The sequence below is a fragment of the Bradysia coprophila genome, unplaced genomic scaffold (genome assembly GCF_014529535.1).
Source record: "Bradysia coprophila strain Holo2 unplaced genomic scaffold, BU_Bcop_v1 contig_324, whole genome shotgun sequence".
Taxonomy (NCBI): domain Eukaryota; kingdom Metazoa; phylum Arthropoda; class Insecta; order Diptera; family Sciaridae; genus Bradysia; species Bradysia coprophila.
In genome coordinates, this window is record NW_023503584.1 from 1,538,382 (window position 1) to 1,561,817 (window position 23,436).

At 35.2% G+C, this 23,436-nt stretch overlaps 2 protein-coding genes across 18 annotated transcripts in view; both read right to left on the bottom strand.

Moving 5' to 3' along the window:
- The window catches only part of LOC119079366 (potassium voltage-gated channel subfamily KQT member 4), a 98,188-nt gene extending 82,305 nt beyond the window's left edge, over positions 1-15,883 (bottom strand). For all 17 annotated transcript variants that reach the window (XR_005088158.1, XM_037187226.1, XM_037187232.1 and 14 more), the window contains exon 1: positions 15,693-15,883. Coding sequence is in view for 16 of the 17 variants with exons in the window: in XM_037187226.1 (XP_037043121.1) it covers positions 15,693-15,829 (137 nt within the window). In the remaining variant the exon portion in view is untranslated. The remainder of the gene's footprint in view (positions 1-15,692) is intronic.
- A 5,020-nt stretch (positions 15,884-20,903) lies between these two features.
- LOC119079688 (cytosolic non-specific dipeptidase-like) lies at positions 20,904-21,674 on the bottom strand. Its single transcript, XM_037187746.1, has one exon. It carries the CDS (start codon positions 21,672-21,674, stop codon positions 20,904-20,906), a length of 771 nt encoding a protein of 256 aa, XP_037043641.1.
- Between the last annotated feature and the right edge of the window lie 1,762 nt (positions 21,675-23,436).

The following is a 23,436-nucleotide window of genomic DNA, read 5'->3' on the forward strand; positions in this document are numbered from 1 at the left end:
TTGTCCGCCCGGAGGACATAAAAATTTGATTTTCGTACTTAAACGCATTCATTTTCATATTATTTTGACATAAATTGTGAGTGTGTTTAAGACGAATTCGCCAATCGACCATACCTGTTCTAGACTTTCATTGATTATTATCTGGTCTACTACTTCTATCGATCAAAGTATCTTTAACGAGGGAAAAACCACTCTTTTTTATTGATGTGATTATGATTGACATGAATAACCAATGATTAACATGATGACGAATTGGTGAATAACCAGCATTTGACCGTGGGAATCGTCGCAAAACTACATATAAACGTGAAATATAGCGGTTAATCAATGTTAATCACCGATTAACCGTTTGGATTCACAAAACTTATGCTTCTGATTAACAGATTAACTGATTAGCAACAAAATAGTGGTTTACCCCTCGATTTTTAATTGGTTGATTTCAAATCTTGTACTTCAATTTTTTAAACATGCATTTTACAATATAAAGAACAACATTACCCAGAGCTTGTCATTATCTTCGTCGTCGTTATCGATAACAGATACTTTAAGTAAAAAAATTGTTTTGAAATATGACAGAACTTCTGTCACAGAAGGCTATGCAAGTGTTGGAGAATGTATAGACAAAAGTGAGTCGACATCGAAACCGAATCAATTTTTTAGGGCAATCGGATTTTAGAAAATTTAGTGTTGTCTGATCCTGAGATAGAGCCAGTTGTGGGTTTGATTTTTTTTTTAAGAAAATGAACCGTATAAATCAATGGATTAATTATTAGCCTATTGAAGATGGTGGAAAACGCTTTTTGCTGCGACCTGATCTTGAATCGTGTTCCGAATTCGGTGGATTTTTAGAAAATTTAATTTGATCAAATTTGCAGTATTTTGAGACAACCTCTGTGACATGGAGCGAATAAAATCATTTATTTTGCTGATGCTACCCCATTCCCCCATGCGCCATGAGTATACAAATTGGAATCATGCCAAATTGTATAGACTAACAATGACGCGAAAAAGATTTATTTTAATCTTCGTGTGCAAATCTGTAGGTGCTTCGTAAATGGAACATTATTTCGATTTATTTTCTCCGAAATCCCTTACAGGTTAGTATAAAATTGTAACACATACGGGGGGAGCAGTTAATAGAAGCATATTCCAACAATTGAGGACACCCAAACATAGCTTGAATAATTTTAAATACATTTATGTTCGTAGATGAATGTGTGTGTGGTGTATATGTTGTGTGAATTTATTTGCCAGTAAAATTAAGCTCCCGAACAAAACGATGGGGAGTAATATGTGAAATTTTATTCGATTCCCTGTGCACGCAAAACCAATAAATTTCACTTTTACTAGTTACATTCGGAAGTTTCACAGGGAACATGTTTTTGTTATTATTTGGGTTAACATTTACATATCAATGGCATCAGTATATATTGTTACAATACAATTGGAATGAACCTGCTGTTGATTCAGATTATATACTTTTAAATACCCAGGATCATAATAGACCGTTTTCACTGTTGATTTTTTTCTCTCTCTTTAACATTGAATTTTAACAGAAATTAGATGAAATTTAAATAAAATCGATGGAAAATAAACAAAACGTTGGTAGGTAGCAGAGGTAATTTATGCACCAGGAATTAAATATATATATTTTGTCGTCACGAAACGAGGGCTCTCTTTCATTTCAAAAGACACCTTACTTCCATTTTAAATGTGTAATATAAAAAGCATCACGGTATATCATTTTATTTCAGCCATTTGTTTAATGGTAAAAATAAATTGAAATATTTTTTATTGAGTAATAACACGAAAATTGCTATACTTCAGCGAATGATAAAAGTTTTGGGCTTTAATTTCTGTTATTGTTATTGTGGAATTAATTCGATATTTTGTGGGCGGCTGAATCTTGTTTTTTTTTTTTAGTTTGGACTGGACGGCAGTCATCTGTAATGGATAAATACCTTCTTAACGACGATTCACCTGTTATCGACAAAGACGACAAATAAAAATGATGAGATCTGGCTGGTGTTCTCTTATATAGCAAAGATTTTGTTAAAAACAAATGAAGTAAAAGATTTTGTTGCAACCACTACAAGCGTTACTAAATACAAAAGAAATTATAGATTTATAGCAGTATATTTGCTGTTTCTTAAACTTCTGAAAGATTCAGATCGGGCGTTTTTCCATGTTTTAGATTCGAAAGAACAATCCATCATATTAACTGAATCTATAATTGAATGATACAACTGAACTTGGTTTTTGAGTATTCTTAACTAGACTTCCTCTATGTGACGGTGATCTGCAGCTACCGTTGATTAGATGTCAATATAACATCACAATGTTACTATTTCCGAAACATTACGTATAAGTGTTCTGCGAGGTGTTCTGCTGATATGTGATTTTACATTTTGTTCTTTTTAATTATTTTAATAATTTTTTAAATTTGATTCAGCTGTAGAGGCTTTTATAGTAAATTAAAGTGGGGTCTTTATGGCCCGACCCGAAGGGAAGGGCGTTATTCCCACACGTCAAAATAAAAATTACGTACGTACAGTGCTTCACGTGAGGTCGGTAAATGCCAAAAATGTACTCACAAAATTGTATTTAAAAGAACATTCACGTACTCTAAGTAGAGCGAATCACTGGAGTCGTTTACAGATTACAGATTAAAAATAAAATGGCAACAAATCAGCGAATTGAGCAATGAAAACAGTTTATCGAACAATATATTCGCACAGCTTAACCGTATCCGAACAATAGAACGAATTCAAACTTTTGCTAATAAATCGATGTAATTAGACATTTTGTACAATCAACGTGTTCGACTTGTTGCAATCTTGGAAAGGCGCCCAGTGAAAGTGTAAAGTTTGGCAATTCGATTCTAACATATGGACCGACGAATCCCCAGTATACAACATTTTCGGTGTGTTTATCTAATTGTATATGGGAGCAACAGTAAAAGTAAATTGCTATGAGAATAGTAGGTTACAGTGCATGCTGCGAAAATGATTCATTACATGCGGGAACAATTTTGAGATACGAGCAACTCACAAGTGTGTGTTTAAGCGCCAAGGTTTGAAAACTGTTATTTTGACAAGGGTAGAGTTTGCATATCCGAGCCGAAGGCGAGGTATGTAACTACCCGCGTCAAAATAACAGTTTTCAAACCGAGGCGCTTAAACACACACGCGTGAGTTGCGAGTTTAAAAATTGTTTCCCCAAGTAACGAATCATGGCAGCAGCTTGCACTGTATTCTATTTTATTGCTTGTCCAAGCGAAAATTGATTCTTACATATCAATTCCTTAACGCAGTAACAACGAATCTAGTATACCGCCGAACCCTCCGAAATTGGCTCACACGTCTACGAAGAAAAAAATCCCGAAAACAACACTAATGTTATGTTGGTATTGTTACAGCAGTAATCTCAATACACGTCACAACGGTCACAACAGTCGGCTTGTCACTGAATTGTTTTTCCGTTTCAGGATAATGCATTAATTTTGTTGTTTTCGTTATTTAGAATAAAAATTTTGCAGTGAAGTGAAGTGAATAATGTCTAACATAAGCAAAGTGTTTAGTGTTCTCGAATATAAGTGAAAAATACGCAACTAAAAGTGTTTGCCATGTGTTCATTATGATTTTCTTTTCGAAATAATTCAAATGCTTTTGCGACATTCAACTCACGCCACTGGAAAATTTGTGTTCAAAAACACAAAACATCAATAATTATTTTCTTTTTTTCTGTTGGAAGGCATTAAATATTTCAGATGATGCATTCTCCTTCATCTGGCTGCACCCCGCGAAAACTCGTTTTACGTGAATGACTGTGCACCCCGCGAAAATAGAGATTCCTTGACGATAGTGTCCCACAAATATCCCTCATGTAATCGACCATTTTCGCAGGGGCCAAATTGATATGTAAGAATCAATTTTCGCTTGGGGCAAGCAATAAAAATATAAAAAATATTTCGATTTCCGAGGTCCGAGCTTTGTTCATGCTAAGAATTGTTTTCATATTTCCATGTGATGTAAAATAAAAGTAATTTAAGAGCCACCGATTCTTCAATGAAACCGTTTCTGTTTTATATTTTACGATAGATTTTTGTAAAAATATATCATCAAAAATACAATGAAAAATGCACAAAGCATGTAACTGTAGGCTCCTAAATGAAGGTTACTAAATGTAAGCTACTAAATGTAGGCCACTAAATGTAGACTACTGCATGTGGGCCACTAAATGCAGGCTACTAAATGTAGGGTAGTACAAAGGGTCCGTACGTGACCTGTGTGCATTGATCAGAAATGATCAGCCCAAAGCCCAAACTGACGAAATCTATATAAATGTAGGCCACTAAATGTAGGCTACTAAATGTAGGCTACTAAGGATGGTGTGAGTTCGAAAGAGGCTATGCTTCTAAATATAGTTGACTGTACATAGCTCTGTAACAAAAAAGACTTTATCTCCTGTAATGTCATAATATTCACAATTTGAGTGTCACTTTTAGAATCAAAATGGGCCAGATTTAAACACGTCATTCACAGGACGTTACGTTTATTAACTGAAAATTTCGACAATTGGTCATTTGCGCACCGCTATCTTCGATATTTTCTCATTTATTCACGGCGAACTTCGATAATTTCACATTTATTCACTGAAAATTGACAAATTCTTGACAGTGTACTAGATGTGTGTTTTATTTGTGGGGAATATGAATGAGTGACGGTGTCATGGCGTGTTGATGTTTCAGTTTGATTTTTTTAAATTGGTTTTTATGGTGATTATGACATTACAGGAGATAAAACCTTGTTCCTAACACGGTAGTAAATGGGGGTTTTGCACACACGATGTGTTGCCGAACTCGCTTCGCTCGTATCGACAATCTCACATCTAGTGCGCAAAACAATCCCATTTACTACCTTATTATGAAAATAGCTATTGTACAATACTAGTATAAAGATAGAAAAGTCAAATAGTTAAGTTACGACTTGAGTCACTTGATGTTATTGTAAAATCATTTTCTTTAAATCTCGTTATTTCTTTATCGAAAAAAAGCTTCCACTTTCAAGGAACTGTAGTTTCAAGCGATATAGTTTTTACTTTTTGACGTTGCTATGTCTCCACCATGCCAGGGAAAAATTGAATAATTCAAATCATATTTTGCCTCAATGATTCTTGAATAGAATGCCGTTTGAATTATTTCGCATTCAAAAATGTATGTATTTGACGATAACGAGTAATAAAAACTATTCCTTACTGTAAAGACAAAATTTGCGACTCTTTTTACCGAATCAGCATTTGAAACCAACCAACGCAAGTCTTCCGAATATTTTTATTTGTATTTTGTTTTAGAAACGTGTATCCGAAGGTTGATTGTATTAAACTTTTTTTTCCTTATTTACATTTTCTCAAAAGTAAAATGGAAAAAGAACTTTCTTAAGTACCTTTCTTCGGAGTGGAATGTATTTATTTTCATTTGGGCTAACTCAAGTGTAATTGAAGAATATTGCTCCACTTTTCTTGTTAATAATAATGCGGAAATGGAAAATGCAAATAAGAATTTTCAGAAAGCTTTGATTAAATCCAACAAACAAATTAGTTCTGTACTTTGTAAATATCTCGTCTCTGTGATGTAAAGCCACCACATCTCTCTCGTGGTACATCGAGAAAAAAAATATCACATTTGCCAATCCCATGCTATAAGCAGGCAAAATCGGTACATACATACGTCTCTATACAGACACGTTTTGGTTTTAAGTTTGGCCTGGGAAAAGCGAAAAACGAAAATGTCAAATGAAAATTTGATTTTGATCAAACAAAAACGTAAAACATAAAGACATTGGGTGGAAATCGTTTGTTTTTTCTGTTTTTCTCTTATTCTGTCAGTCAAAGAGAAAAGCACTTGTAGCCATACAAGTTTCCTTTTCTTATGCAGACTTTGTGTGTACGCTTTAGCTTTGTTTTTTTATTATGTTCCGTCGATATCTGTTTGTGTTCGCAGAATTTTTTCTTCACATTTTTATTGTGTGCCGAATTTTGTTGTTATTCTTTATGGAAATTGATGAGTGCGTAGCACATACAACACATTAGAAGGTATAACCAAAAAAAACGATTTTTTTTTGTGTTATTGACGAATGAATACGAAAACATAATAATATTTATTCAATTTATTGATGGAAAATGTTTATACGAATTCGAATAACAAATTCATTACTTTTAATGATTTATTGTGTTATTCTTCGTCGTGTTAGCATCAGTCTATACGATACGAAATATATTTATTCGCAAAATGAATAACAACAACTTTGCCATTTTATTAGCTTTACGTGAAATGATGAAAAGAATTTAGATGCAAAATAGCTTATACCGAGATGAGACGAATTACCGTGGATTGTGAATACCTTCTATTTGTACATAACTAAAAAACAATGAGTTAACGTATCTACCGTTCGAAACTTTAACAAAAAAGAAGTATCTAGCGCCTACGGTAACAAACAGTAGTATCTACTTTACTATTCCATGCTATGCGTCGACGATGTTACATCGCATAGGAAACTGAAAAATTCGAACGGCCTTTATTGTCTTAACATTTGATATTCTAGATTTCAATTCTAACAAATTTCCGTCATATTTTGCGAACAAATCTAGTATGGGCCACAATGTATAGAATACTTTTGTGACTAATAGAAAGTGAGCTCTATTTCATAAAATCTATATTTTTACATATCATTAAATTAGATAGTTCTGTTCCTGACGGCATCTCATGTTTTTATCAATAAAAATAAACCAAAATAAATTAAAATCATGCGCTTCATCGAAAGAAGTAGTAGATTCTATCAAAATGTTGCTGGTATGTTTGTTGTCTCTAAAAGTTTAACTAACTTTTTCGTAATGACTGAGGTAATAAAATTATTCAACGGAAATTTTCCTCGAAAAAATCTCAAAAACTATTGAAGCGCATTGTGATAAAGGATTGGGTATTAAAAAACTAAGGAAGTCATTTTGGACTACTCATATCATATACAGTTCTGTGATTGATTGGTCTGAAGCACCTGATATTTATATAGGGTGTGAGCTTGAACTAGATAGAATACAATGGTCCCGCAAAAGAAAATATTATTAGGAAGCTGTCACACACATTATGTTAGCAGCGTCTGTAGTTTATCACTCAAACTGTTAGATACTTGCGTAATAATACATTAGTGAAGCATTATATGAATGCATGAATACTATGGACGGACATTACGATATAATTATAACGGAAATATTCTAATTTGTCGTATAGTAAAAGATGAAATTCGGTCCAAATTTAAAGTTAGAGACAGGGATGAATTAGTTACAGGGACCGTTCTTGCCGAAAATGATGTCGATGGATCGCAAATTTATGTTGTATGGTATCAAACTCCCTCCCACGTCTATTGGCGTCTATTGACGTACTATTTCCTTCTTTTGGCATACAATTTCCTTATATTTGCTTGCTAATGCGTTACCAAATAGCACCTGTCCCATTATTTGCTAGCGTAGTTTCCCTCCTCGGACTTCCACTTGCTTTACTCGCTTAACCTTTTCTTCTCATTCATTGTCTTCGTTTAGAAGTTTATGTTCCATTCGCAACATATTTAATTTCGGGAAATGTTGTTGTTGTTGTACGAACGGCAGGATAGAATTTCATTGCTCGTATGGTATACCATACAATCTGTAGATGATGGGAGTCCCCTGTTTTTGATCAAAGATAAGTTGGAAAACGAACCAAAGACAAATGAAGTAGTTCCATCAAATGCTATGGTTGACGGCAGAAACGAACATAATATGGCCACATTGATGTTCGTAACAGATGCCTGTTGATTCCGTATGGGGGCGTCAAGATTGTAATAAAGTAATACCATGTTCTTGTGAAGTAGACCTAGAGTAGAGGCCTATATTTCCAAATGTATTTCCTTTGATTAAAGTACAATTAACCAAACTTCTATTAATGAAATCGGAGATACTTGTCTTTAGTTTAACAAAATATTTGCCTAAGCTTGGAAGAAATCACGGCAGAGTAAAGTTAACCAGGCAGGAGTGGACGTTTGACAAGAGACCTGAACAATCTAGTAGCCCTATATTTTTTGCGAACAAAATTTTTCAATTTATGTCAGTGTTCATTTGAGTTCATTTTCATCCAGTGTATTAGGTCCCTTATTTGACGTTTCGAAAATGAACCGCTCCTTCCTGGTTTATTTTACTCTGCCGTGAAGAAATTCAAGTGAGTTCTAATGACTGTCGAAAGCAAGGCAAAAATTAAAAAAAAACTTTTATTCAAGTAACTTTTTAGAAACGTATAGGCATCTGTTACGGACAATAATGATAAAATAAGAGATGAATTCCCGATAATGTTGTCTTATATGAATGAAAATGGACGTTCAAACCAATGAAGTAATAGATTTTGTGTCAAGCACAAGGCATTCTTCAAACACCAAACAATATCGGAGGTTTTAATCTCATTCATACGTACTCAGAATAATAATAATATCCACGAGTCCGTATCTTCTAATTTAGTCAAGATATTCAAGACATACAACGATAAAGAATTGCAACCTCAAGTAGATTTTACTTGAGGTTGCAATTCTTTATCGTTGTATGTACGTACACAAGATTATTCAGTCTTTGGCTGTATAATGTCTCATATGTAGGCAGACAGCAAAAAATAATAATTTTTTGTCTAAGAGGAGATCTTGAAATGTGCGCAACTCTATACTAACAAGGTTTTCCAACTTTGAGAGATTGCATTATGAATTGAATTTGAATTTTCCTTTTTTAACAGAAAAAATATTTATTTACATTGCCAGACTGCATTATTCTAGTCATGTAAATCAATATGTTTTTGTGTAAGGTACACTCTTTCTTACAATTTAATCAAATTTTATTCGAGTCTCCGTTGCACGGTTCTATGCTGGGCCTATTATTGGGAAATTGGTTTGGTCAATTTCTTGTAAATTGTGAGAAAATGTTTTGTAAAATTTGAGTAAACTTTTGGAAATTTTGAGCAAATTCTTTGGAAAATTTTAGCAAATTTTGGAAAATCTTATAGTCAGAGACAGTGAAATCTCAGCTGTTTCAACTGTTTTTTCAGCTGATCCACACATACAATCAAAACTGTTTAGCACATTTAGTATATCAATTTTCCAAAAGTAGGCCCTGCTGCTATGTCGTTTACATTATGTAAAATTGTTGCTATACTTGACTGTAGCTTTCAAAAATGCTCCCAATCTTGAACAGTAAATCCAAATATTTAACGAACAACATAATCGCTGCACAGTTTCGTTGGAACATTAATCATTACAATTTGACCGGCTATTTCATAAGCGAGCATAACATCCCCTGTATAACAATTTCGGTTATGTTCATCTGACACGTGTGTGGTCAATCATTTTGATCCGGCACTAGGAATCTTTTTGTTACAAAAATTATGTTAATAATTCAACGCGTGCAGAGCAAACAACACAGTCATTTTACTACAAGCCATAATAATGGGAAGCAGATACCATATTCACCGGATTAATTCAGTCTATTAGATGGATTGTTTGAGTTCTTCGAATGATATTAACCGAGGATGGAACAACATTACATTCAATGGATATCGGGCTTTCATCATAGCTCTAATTTTCCTACCGAAACAACAGGGCACGTTTTGTAGAGAATTCCTATAATGGAATTATTGGGGAACGTTGCGTAACACTCGAAAAGATAACAATTTGTGGATAAAATCGATACGTATAACAATGCAACTCAATTGGGCAATGATTTGCGTTCTCGATATCATATGGTATGCGCCATAAATTGTTACATCCGACTGTACAGCAATGATGTACTACAACATGATAATTATAATGACCGAATCGATTTGTTGGTAAAATATACACATCATCCACTCTGATAGCAGTGGAAAGTTAATAGCGGATGGATTACCCAATTTATTGTTTGATTTTCGATATTTCAATAATGTACGAGGCCATCAATTTCTTGCCTTCAAAAAACAATGTTTCGGGTATGCGTTCATTGGAATACTTTTCATCCATTCGATTATCGCCCAACGGCATAACAACAATGCTTTTCCGAACAATCTGTGAAAGTTTCGAAATGATTGGAATGTTTGACGAATGTTTGATTAAGTTCATTGGATATTTGAAAACGTTCTTTGTTGCCCGTTTGGCTGCTAAGAAGTGTGCACTGTCCGTATCTTCTTGCCAGGTTTGATTTTGCACTAGGCTTTTGATGATGATTGTTGCGACAGGCGACTTTTTATCGCTTATCGAGCATTTTAGAGACTTCGAAGTTACTTTACAGTCAACTGCGAAGCGTCGGTCCGCAAACATACTCTGAACAACGACCGGTATGAAATCAAAAAAATCCGAAGTGCAACGTTCGTGTGTTTGCCCGTGGACAATTTTAAAGGTCAATTTCTTGCTAATTCCATTCGGTGAATCTCCTGATTTGCCACAAGTACAGCTAACGTCGGTGAAATCGTCGTCAACTTTCAACGACGGAAATTGCCAGAGGTGCAGGAGAATTTTTTGTTTGTTCCAACCGTGCATGTACTGCGGTATTTTCGCTTTGATTAAATTTAAATCCAATTCAACCGAGTCAATGACCTGCTCGATTTCTGGAGTGATTCTCAAAACATCGTCATCGAATTTCGGAATCGAAATGTTGCCTTTGTCATCCGAAATTGACTTGATAACTGAATCGATCATGACAAAGGGATCAATATCCTTCCTAGTCTCCGTACAAATAAGCTCAAACTGACTAATGCCACAACAACCGAATCCAATGCAGGGATTTGTGCTATTCAACCATTCCATATCGTTAACGCATATAAAATCGATGTCTCTAAAGAAACGAGTCCGCTCCGTCCACAACAAGTCCTCCAAACCGATTGAATTCATTTGGGACATGCCTTCGATTAGAAATTTGAAATTGACTGGTAGTACAAGGTCTTGCTTCCGAAACGCCTCCAAAATGTGCAACCAACTGATAAATTGAGTTTTCCCTTTGTACACGCCACGACCCACCAGGTCTCGATTACTTTTAACAAGAGACCATGGGTCTGTCGTCCAACCACTGAGATCACTGTCTTTCACATCAACTCCACAATGGATCAGAACGGTCGTTTTCTTCGGATCATTGCCGAAAGTAGCGAAAATTACGTACGGCAACTTGAATGTTCTTCCATTGAATGTATGACTTCCGATATCAAACCGTTCACAGTAGCTAGGTTTTAGTGACTTGAGACGAGCCTCTGTCCATCGAATCATTTCTTGCATTTCATTTTGGTGTTCGTATGAACCGGATATTGATTTGAATGAAATTATTTTCCGAAGATCATCCAGCATATGCTCCTGATATTTGTCAATGTATTTGAAGATCTTAATTAAATTTGAATCCATTTTCCCCAAATTGGCTGGTATAATTCTGGTAGATGTGTAGAGAACAAAACTAAAATTAAATAGAACGTACGCACACCACCCGCCTTCTATTCAATTTTGAACGTCACGTGTCTAACGAATACAGCGAGCGATTTTCACAGCCACATAAATTTACATTGGATTCCCTTATGTACAAATTATCCCATAAACCATGTATACCATTGACTTATTGTCTGTACGTTCAGTACATCATTAATATGTTATGTCTTGCAAATTATCTGTAATTTATGTAATATAATAATCAGCAAAAATGAAATGACGATAATTCGATTATGTCTATTGCGTTGCGTGTGCCATAAAGTGGGATGTTTCATGGCATTTTTTTTTCGTTCTTTTGTTGTCCTTGGCCTATTGAAGATTTATTACTCGCCGTTGCGTATCAAGTCAGATTATTTTAGGGGAACGATATAATCATCGAAATTTGAGTTGGTTTCAATTGATTAGTCAAACAAATGATCCGTAAAATGAAGTAAAAGATTGTGTAACTCTAAACAGAAGAAGTACTAGATTTAGAAGCAGTGAAAACTCTTTTCGAGAATGTATGCAACGATTTCAAGGACTCTGTTATTGGTTCTGTACGTCAGGTCACAGTTTTTGCAGTGATAGGACAAGATGAGACGGTTTATGAAAGTTGCATATATCGTAGAAAATCCAAATTGCGATCTCAAAATGATGTTACTGGTCCCAAATGACGAAAAAAAATTTGAAAATTAAATTTTTGTTGAAAGTCTATCATGCCAGACAACGCCAATTTTTCAAATTAGCGACATCATCTAGGATTTTCTACGATGTATGACGGCCGGGATATACACTAGGACCTCTTTAGGGCTTAAACATAAAAGTCGTAGAACAAGTGCAATGTAACCTATTGACATAGCAAACACGCAACCTTATGAGGGACTGATATACATATAAGCTCTCGTTCTGTAACGAGAGTTACTCGAACGGACATTTCAATTCAATTCTCTCTATTCATGACACGTGTATTACCAATATCGCGGCATATGAATAACATGGATAGGGAAATGAAAAGAATAACATAAAGCGAAGGGATGCGCCTTTCATTTCTTTCCCAAGTTAAGTAATATTTGACGAGTCGGAAATGTGTTATAGGTCATCGAGACGTAAGTGTTTTTACTCGTAATCCTCAGTGGAAATGAAAATACCAGAAAATGTTATCAATTGAAAAGTTGGTGTGGGTGATTTTTCACATGCTGATCAACGAAACGATTTTTTCCCCTGAAGCATGTACTGTACACTCAACTCTCATATAACTTTTCCATGTTCTTTCGCTGAGCAAATATGTTTTATAGGTCGCAAAAAATACGATCCACTTTTGAGGCAGTTCATCAAGCAATATCAGTCAATTTTGGCCAACATCTCTCTATACCATACGCTTAATACAAAATGTAACCAGTCGGTATTCATAAAATCCCATAGTGAATTATGTGAATTTCTTGCTTTATATTTCTTTTCAAAACTTTGGAAACAAGGTCAACGTACATCGGTTTACAATTTGAAAAGAATTATTCCGAGTGCTTTTAGGCATAATAAATCCGGTTGTGACGGGAAGTGTAATGATCATAAAAATACATTTTTTTTTCTTCCTCGTAGCAGTTAAAGTTCACCATAGAAGTAACTTCTGATTAAAAAACTTTCTTCTCTTTTTACCGTATACAGATTTATGTTCCTTTTTATGCTTGAAAGTTGGTTACGTGTTGTTATTTGTACATTAAATGGAGCGATTGTTTTGGGTACAAGAAAGGACACTCAAATATTAGAGGTGAACGTAACAATGTGACGCAGAAAATCAAATCAAAACAAGTCGACAACCCGATAATTGTTTACGTAACATTTAGCACTAAGTGAAAACTCTTTTAATTCCATTCACTTACGTTATTCCGGAGTGCTCTTCATTTTGCCAAACCATTTTCTTCACAAAAAAAATCTCTCTTCGTCGGTTCATTTTTAATTTAAGTTCAAAAGCACCCTTCTGACGCGCCCATATATACTTACACAGCACCCGATCACTTAAATGTGCCGTAGCCCGTATATATATACTATGTACGCGAATGTACTGCAGTCTTACAAACCTAACATTAAAGCAATTGTTCTGCCTGTTAAATTCAAGTGTATAATTACATGAAAAAGGATATGATATAAAGGTGTCAACGATAAAAGACTGATACGCGCTTGGCGAGAATGTGTTGAGTGAACAATTTTTAATGTAAAATGAAATGGAAATAATTCTGTCTGAGATGCGATATCGTATTTATAAGAAAATATATTTTCGAGTGAATGGAAAACTGTGTCAATATTAAATTCGAATTTTTTTGTTTTCAAAAATTGAGTTCACGTTCGGTATGAAATTCGAAACGAGACTGTGTGTTTAAATAAAATTCACCGTGCTGCCTGTTGCTAAACGTTTCAATTGAAACGGTTTGCACGTTTATTTTTGGGAATGGTTTCAAACGTAATTCGGGTTGGTTTTCGTGTGAGGGCTGGGTAAGCAGTGCGTAACTATATTGGTTGTTTCGAGATGTTTTCTCCCTACGGATATTTAATTTAAAGAAATAATTATTTAACAGGCCATCAGTAACAACTGCTACAATGGGGAAACGGATGTTTGTTTTTTTAAATAATATTTTCTTTGATGTTTTCCCCAAAATATTGTAAGATTTATAACTTCGTTCAAATATTCCAGGATTTCCACAAAACCTTACAAAAATACATACTGAAGTTGTACGAAAGTTTTGAGCATACCAAGGTATGCCTTGAAAGTGTTGTCCTATTTGGAATTCCTTAATTACGTTTATTTTAGCAAAATTCATTGAAATATTCTGGGAACAAAATAAAAGTTTTTACAGAAATCAATGAAAGAGGAAAGGATTAAATTCAGAAACAGTTTTTATTAGACCCGAACTAAATTTCGGCTTCAGTGCGTGTATTGTTAAATCATTTTGAATTGGGATCCGGTACCATTGATGGATTCAGTTGAACTGAATCGGTTCAATAATCAAAATGTGTTAAATTTGATTATAAACTAGATTATGTACGTGGGATGGCACCGAGGGAAATTTTTGCATCGATTTGTATGAAAATTTTGAATTGAGCCGATGAACAAAAATTGACTGGCGGAGGTTTTTTCGAGCAAACAATTGAAGTTGGGGTCGATATCACATCGATCTTTTTGAACCTGATTTGTTTGTTTGTTTGTTTGTTTAGATACCTAGAGAGGCCTTTAATGGCCAATAACAAGTGCAGTCTGGACTGCTGATTTAATGTGAATTCCGAGCCACGCCCCAAAGTATGCAAATATTGTCTGAGGAAAGTTAGGTGCTAATTTTCACCTAAATGTAGGCTAGACATATGAACACAAATTCATTGGTTTACGACATACGACTAAACACACTGCAACTACCCAAATCCCAGATTATGACGTTTGAGTGAACTTTAGGACCAATGCGATATAATCGCTAGAAAAATTCCAGGTGGAATTGTTAGACTCGGGAATCGAACCAGGATTTGGTGGACGGCAAAAGAATTATTTTTTTTGCGTTGCGTCTCTTCTAGCGCCGCACTTGAAAAGTGGAAAATTTGTTGTGTTGTATAGTGGGTGAATTCATCGCCTTCGACTCGAACTACAACCTTCACACATGTCAAAACTACAAAAAATGAAACGAAGACAGTAATGCACTTTTTCCACCGATTCAACGAATTCCATGGACAAGTAGAAGTAGAATACCGGTACCTCCCGTCAATATGTTCTGCTAAACCGTAATGAAAGCAAATCTTTAATTGAGTTCAATCGATTCACTTAAATATTTGCGATTGAGTATTGAACCTACGAGGTGGCAAGTCTACGAGGTGGCAAGTCATCTTTCAGCGGGAAGTAGACAATTAGCTATTGAGTTTCACATAGTTGAATTTCTAAAACAATTTAAGAATCAAAACTTCAAGAGCAGTGGGAGGTCTGCATCTAGAAAAATAAAATCGCAGTTTTCTCGTAATAGTATTCCTTTGAGTCGTATATAACCGTTGTCCTGTTAGCTGTTTATTAATTGACCTAATGGCAGTGAAAAGTTAAAAAAACAACATTTGAATACCACGAAAAAAACAATTTCCAATATTTTCTTTCTCCACACAATAAAATGTGTGACCGTGTGATGATGGGCATACGAAAAAAAAATAATTAAATATTTAATTAAAATGGTAAACCGTACTTACACTATAACGTGATATAAAATGGCCGGAATTCCTCTGGGACGTTCCAAAAAATTATATATGCGACTCTGTAGCCTCCTATAACGGGCATCACGTCGTGCGCCACGATTATAGTTCAGTGGTTTACCCAATAGAGACATTCGTGGTCGTGAAAGCCTGTCGGCCCAGTTCTGGTCGGAAAGCTTGCACGCACTGAAATTAGAAATGATAAACAAAAATAAATTTATTTGAAATTTGTAATGTTGTTTCGACCAGTAAATGAATGAAAATATTTTTCGGAACCGAGTTGATTTCATTTGGACAGATGCCTTCGATTAGAAATGGAAATTTGACTGGTAGTGAACAAGGTCTTGCTTCCGAAAACGCCTCCAAAATGTCAACAACTGATAAATTGAGTTTCCCTTTGTACATCGCCACGACCCCACCCGGTCTCGATACTTTTAAACAAGAGACCATGGTCTGTCGTCAACCAACTTGAGATCACTGTCTTTCACATCAACTCCACAATGGATCAGAACGTCCGTGTTTCTTACGGATCAATTGCCGAAAGTAGCGAAAATTACGTACGCAAACTTGAATGTTCTCCATTGAATGATATGACTTCCGATATCCAAACGTTCACAGATCAGAGGTTGGTAGAGTAGCTAGGTTTTTAGGAAGCATTTGACGACGGAGCCTCTTCCATCTGAATGTCAATTTCTTGCATTTCATTTTGGTGTTCGTAACTGACCGGAATATTGATTTGAATGAAATTATGTTCCGAAGATACAGCATATTGGCTCCCTGATATTTTGTCAAATGTATTGAAGAATCTTAAGTAAATTTGAAATCCATTTTCCCCAAATTGTTGGTTAATTGGTATTCTGGGTAGATGTGTAGAGAACAACAACTAAAATTAAATAGAACGTACGCACAGGCCACCCCGCCTTCTATGTCATTTTGAACGTCACGTGTCTAACTACATAAAGCGAGCGATGTTCAGCAGCCAACAATAAATTTTACTATTGATTCCCATAATGTACAAATTATACCGCATAAACCATGTATATAACCATGACTTATTGTCTGTACGTATCAGTACATCAATTAATATTATGTTCTTTCGCAAATTATCTAGTAATTTATGTAATATAATAATCAGCAAAAATGAAATGACGATAAAGTCGATTTATGTAACTATTGCGTTGGCGTTGCCATAAAGTGGGATGTTCATGGCATTTTTTTTCGTTCTTTTGTTGTCCTTGGCTATTGAAAGATTTATTACTCGCGTTGCGTATCAAGTCAGATTATTTACGGGAACGGATATAAGTCATCGAAATTTGAGTTGGTTTCAATTGGATTAGTCACAAATGATGCCGTAAAATAAAGTAAAGATGTGTGTACTCTAACAGAAGAAGTACTAGATTAGAAGCAGTGAAAACTCTTTTCGAGAATGATGCAACGATTTCAAGGAGAGCTCTGTTATTGGTTCTGGACGTCAGTCACAGTTTTGGCAGTGATAGGACAAGATTAGGACGGCTTTATGAAAGTCATATACGTACAAAAATACCAAATGCGATCTCAAAAGATGTTACTAGGGCGCCAAATGAGCGAGAAAAAATTAAATTAAGATTTTTGGTTGAAAGGTCTATCAATGGCCAGACAAGCCAATGCTTTCAAATTAGCGGCACATCATCTAGGATTAATTCTTACGATGTATGACGGAGCCGGGGATATACATGCAGGACCCTTTTAGGGCTTAAACATAATAAGTCGTAAGAACAAAGTGCAATGTAACCTCATTACATAGCAAACCGCAACCTTATGAGGACTGATATACATAGTACAGCTCTCGTTCTGTATACGAGAGTTTACTCGAACGGAACATTTCAATTCATTCTCTCTACTCAATGACACGTGTTTACCCAATATCGCGGCATATGAAATAAAATGGATAGGGAAATGCAAAAGATAACATAAAGCGAAGTGCGCCTTTCATTTCTTCCCAATTTAAGTAATATTTTGACGAGTGGATAATGGTTATAGTCATCGAGACGTAAGTGTTTTACTCGTAATCCTCAGTGGAATGAAAATACCCAAGAACAATGTACCAATTGAAAAGTTGGTGTGGGTGATTTTTCACATGCTGATCAACGATAAACGAGTTTTTCTCGAGGGCCTGAAGCATGTACTGTACACTTCAAACTCATCCTAATAACTTTTCCATGTTCTTTCGCGAGCACAAAGTATGTTTATAGTCGCAAAAAATAACGATTACTTTTGAGGCAGTTCATCAAGCAATATCAGTTCAATTTTGCCACATCTCTCTATACCATACGCTTAATAAAAAGTACACCAGTCGGTATTCATAAAATCCCATAAGTGAATTATTGAATTTCTTGCTTTAGATTTCTTTTCAAATACTTTGAAACAAGGCAGACGTTACATCGGTTGTAACAATATTGATAAAGGATTTATTGGCCGAGTTGCCCTTTTAGCATAAATAAACCGGTTGTGACGAATTATTGATCATAAGAATACATTTTTTATCTTCCTCTAGCAGTTAAAGTTCACATGTAGAAAGTAAACGTTCTGATTAAAAAAAGACTTCTTCTCTTTTTACCAGTATACAGATTTATGTTCCCTTTTTACTTGAAAGTTGTTAAACTGTGTTGTTATTTGTACATTAAATGGAGGCGACTTAGTTTTGGGTACAAGAAAGACACTCAAATATTAAGAGGGTGATATCGTAAAACAATTTGAGACTGCAGAAAAAATCAAATCAAACAAAGTCGACGATAGAGCGCCGATAATTGGTGTTTACTGTAAACATTTAAGCACATCAAGGTGAAACTCTTTTAATTTCATCACGATTCGTTATGTCCCGGCAGTGCTTTCTATTTTGCGAATACCATTTTCTTCACAAAAAAATGTCTCTCTTCGTCGTTACATTTTAATTTAACGCTTCAAAAGCACCGCTTCTGACGCGCCCAATATATTAGATTTGTGTCAAGCACAAGGCATTCTTCAAACACCAAACAATATCGGAGGTTTTAATCTCATTCATACGTACTCAGAATAATAATAATATCACGAGTCCGTATCTTCTAATTTAGTCAAGATATTCAAGACATACAACGATAAAGAATTGCAACCTCAAGTAGATTTTACTTGAGGTTGCAATTCTTTATCGTTGTATGTACGTACACAAGATTATTCAGTCTTTGGCTGTATAATGTCTCATATGTAGGCAGACAGCAAAAAATAATAATTTTTTGTCTAAGAGGAGATCTTGAAATGTGCGCAACTCTATACTAACAAGGTTTTCCAACTTTGAGAGATTGCATTATGAATTGAATTTGAATTTTCCTTTTTTAACAGAAAAAATATTTATTTACATTGCCAGACTGCATTATTCTAGTCATGTAAATCAATATGTTTTTGTGTAAGGTACACTCTTTCTTACAATTTAATCAAATTTTATTCGAGTCTCCGTTGCACGGTTCTATGCTGGGCCTATTATTGGGAAATTGGTTTGGTCAATTTCTTGTAAATTGTGAGAAAATGTTTTGTAAAATTTGAGTAAACTTTTGGAAATTTTGAGCAAATTCTTTGGAAAATTTTAGCAAATTTTGGAAAATCTTATAGTCAGAGACAGTGAAATCTCAGCTGTTTCAACTGTTTTTTCAGCTGATCCACACATACAATCAAAACTGTTTAGCACATTTAGTATATCAATTTTCCAAAAGTAGGCCCTGCTGCTATGTCGTTTACATTATGTAAAATTGTTGCTATACTTGACTGTAGCTTTCAAAAATGCTCCCAATCTTGAACAGTAAATCCAAATATTTAACGAACAACATAATCGCTGCACAGTTTCGTTGGAACATTAATCATTACAATTTGACCGGCTATTTCATAAGCGAGCATAACATCCTCCTGTATAACAATTTCGGTTATGTTCATCTGACACGTGTGTGGTCAATCATTTTGATCCGGCACTAGGAATCTTTTGTTACAAAAATTATGTTAATAATTCAACGCGTGCAGAGCAAACAACACAGTCATTTTACTACAAGCCATAATAATGGGAAGCAGATACCATATTCACCGGATTAATTCAGTCTATTAGATGGATTGTTTGAGTTCTTCGAATGATATTAACCGAGGATGGAACAACATTACATTCAATGGATATCGGGCTTTCATCATAGCTCTAATTTTCCTACCGAAACAACAGGGCACGTTTTGTAGAGAATTCCTATAATGGAATTATTGGGGAACGTTGCGTAACACTCGAAAAGATAACAATTTGTGGATAAAATCGATACGTATAACAATGCAACTCAATTGGGCAATGATTTGCGTTCTCGATATCATATGGTATGCGCCATAAATTGTTACATCCGACTGTACAGCAATGATGTACTACAACATGATAATTATAATGACCGAATCGATTTGTTGGTAAAATATACACATCATCCACTCTGATAGCAGTGGAAAGTTAATAGCGGATGGATTACCCAATTTATTGTTTGATTTTCGATATTTCAATAATGTACGAGGCCATCAATTTCTTGCCTTCAAAAAACAATGTTTCGGGTATGCGTTCATTGGAATACTTTTTCATCCATTCGATTATCGCCCAACGGCATAACAACAATGCTTTTCCCGAACAATCTGTGAAAGTTTCGAAATGATTGGAATGTTTGACGAATGTTTGATTAAGTTCATTGGATATTTGAAAACGTTCTTTGTTGCCCGTTTGGCTGCTAAGAAGTGTGCACTGTCCGTATCTTCTTGCCAGGTTTGATTTTGCACTAGGCTTTTGATGATGATTGTTGCGACAGGCGACTTTTTATCGCTTATCGAGCATTTTAGAGACTTCGAAGTTACTTTACAGTCAACTGCGAAGCGTCGGTCCGCAAACATACTCTGAACAACGACCGGTATGAATCAAAAAAAATCCGAAGTGCAACGTTCGTGTGTTTGCCCGTGGACAATTTTAAAGGTCAATTTCTTGCTAATTCCATTCGGTGAATCTCCTGATTTGCCACAAGTACAGCTAAACGTCGGTGAAATCGTCGTCAACTTTCAACGACGGAAATTGCCAGAGGTGCAGGAGAATTTTTTGTTTGTTCCAACCGTGCATGTACTGCGGTATTTTCGCTTTGATTAAATTTAAATCCAATTCAACCGAGTCAATGACCTGCTCGATTTCTGGAGTGATTCTCAAACATCGTCATCGAATTTCGGAATCGAAATGTTGCCTTTGTCATCCGAAATTGACTTGATAACTGAATCGATCATGACAAAGGGATCAATATCCTTCCTAGTCTCCGTACAAATAAGCTCAAACTGACTAATGCCACAACAACCGAATCCAATGCAGGGATTTGTGCTATTCAACCATTCCATATCGTTAACGCATATAAAATCGATGTCTCTAAAGAAACGAGTCCGCTCCGTCCACAACAAGTCCTCCAAACCGATTGAATTCATTTGGGACATGCCTTCGATTAGAAATTTGAAATTGACTGGTAGTACAAGGTCTTGCTTCCGAAACGCCTCCAAAATGTGCAACCAACTGATAAATTGAGTTTTCCCTTTGTACACGCCACGACCCACCAGGTCTCGATTACTTTTAACAAGAGACCATGGGTCTGTCGTCCAACCACTGAGATCACTGTCTTTCACATCAACTCCACAATGGATCAGAACGGTCGTTTTCTTCGGATCATTGCCGAAAGTAGCGAAAATTACGTACGGCAACTTGAATGTTCTTCCATTGAATGTATGACTTCCGATATCAAACCGTTCACAGTAGCTAGGTTTTAGTGACTTGAGACGAGCCTCTGTCCATCGAATCATTTCTTGCATTTCATTTTGGTGTTCGTATGAACCGGATATTGATTTGAATGAAATTATTTTCCGAAGATCATCCAGCATATGCTCCTGATATTTGTCAATGTATTTGAAGATCTTAATTAAATTTGAATCCATTTTCCCCAAATTGGCTGGTATAATTCTGGTAGATGTGTAGAGAACAAAACTAAAATTAAATAGAACGTACGCACACCACCCGCCTTCTATTCAATTTTGAACGTCACGTGTCTAACGAATACAGCGAGCGATTTTCACAGCCACATAAATTTACATTGGATTCCCTTATGTACAAATTATCCCATAAACCATGTATACCATTGACTTATTGTCTGTACGTTCAGTACATCATTAATATGTTATGTCTTGCAAATTATCTGTAATTTATGTAATATAATAATCAGCAAAAATGAAATGACGATAATTCGATTATGTCTATTGCGTTGCGTGTGCCATAAAGTGGGATGTTTCATGGCATTTTTTTTTCGTTCTTTTGTTGTCCTTGGCCTATTGAAGATTTATTACTCGCCGTTGCGTATCAAGTCAGATTATTTTAGGGGAACGATATAATCATCGAAATTTGAGTTGGTTTCAATTGATTAGTCAAACAAATGATCCGTAAAATGAAGTAAAAGATTGTGTAACTCTAAACAGAAGAAGTACTAGATTTAGAAGCAGTGAAAACTCTTTTCGAGAATGTATGCAACGATTTCAAGGACTCTGTTATTGGTTCTGTACGTCAGGTCACAGTTTTTGCAGTGATAGGACAAGATGAGACGGTTTATGAAAGTTGCATATATCGTAGAAAATCCAAATTGCGATCTCAAAATGATGTTACTGGTCCCAAATGACGAAAAAAATTTGAAAATTAAATTTTTGTTGAAAGTCTATCATGCCAGACAACGCCAATTTTCAAATTAGCGACATCATCTAGGATTTTCTACGATGTATGACGGCCGGGATATACACTAGGACCTCTTTAGGGCTTAAACATAAAAGTCGTAGAACAAGTGCAATGTAACCTATTGACATAGCAAACCGCAACCTTATGAGGGACTGATATACATATAAGCTCTCGTTCTGTAACGAGAGTTACTCGAACGGACATTTCAATTCAATTCTCTCTATTCATGACACGTGTATTACCAATATCGCGGCATATGAATAACATGGATAGGGAAATGAAAAGAATAACATAAAGCGAAGGGATGCGCCTTTCATTTCTTTCCCAAGTTAAGTAATATTTTGACGAGTCGGAAATGTGTTATAGTCATCGAGACGTAAGTGTTTTTACTCGTAATCCTCAGTGGAAATGAAAATACCAGAAAATGTTATCAATTGAAAAGTTGGTGTGGGTGATTTTTCACATGCTGATCAACGAAACGATTTTTTCCCCTGAAGCATGTACTGTACACTCAACTCTCATATAACTTTTCCATGTTCTTTCGCTGAGCAAATATGTTTATAGGTCGCAAAAAATACGATCCACTTTTGAGGCAGTTCATCAAGCAATATCAGTCAATTTTGGCCAACATCTCTCTATACCATACGCTTAATACAAAATGTAACCAGTCGGTATTCATAAAATCCCATAGTGAATTATGTGAATTTCTTGCTTTATATTTCTTTTCAAAACTTTGGAAACAAGGTCAACGTACATCGGTTTACAATTTGAAAAGAATTATTCCGAGTGCTTTTAGGCATAATAAATCCGGTTGTGACGGGAAGTGTATGATCATAAAATACATTTTTTTTTCTTCCTCGTAGCAGTTAAAGTTCACCATAGAAGTAACTTCTGATTAAAAAACTTTCTTCTCTTTTTACCGTATACAGATTTATGTTCCTTTTTATGCTTGAAAGTTGGTTACGTGTTGTTATTTGT

Excerpts from the sequence above, each read along its gene's own strand:
- LOC119079688 (XM_037187746.1), bottom strand. The coding sequence starts at position 21,674 with ATGGATTCAAATTTAATTAAGATCTTCAAATACATTGACAAATATCAG.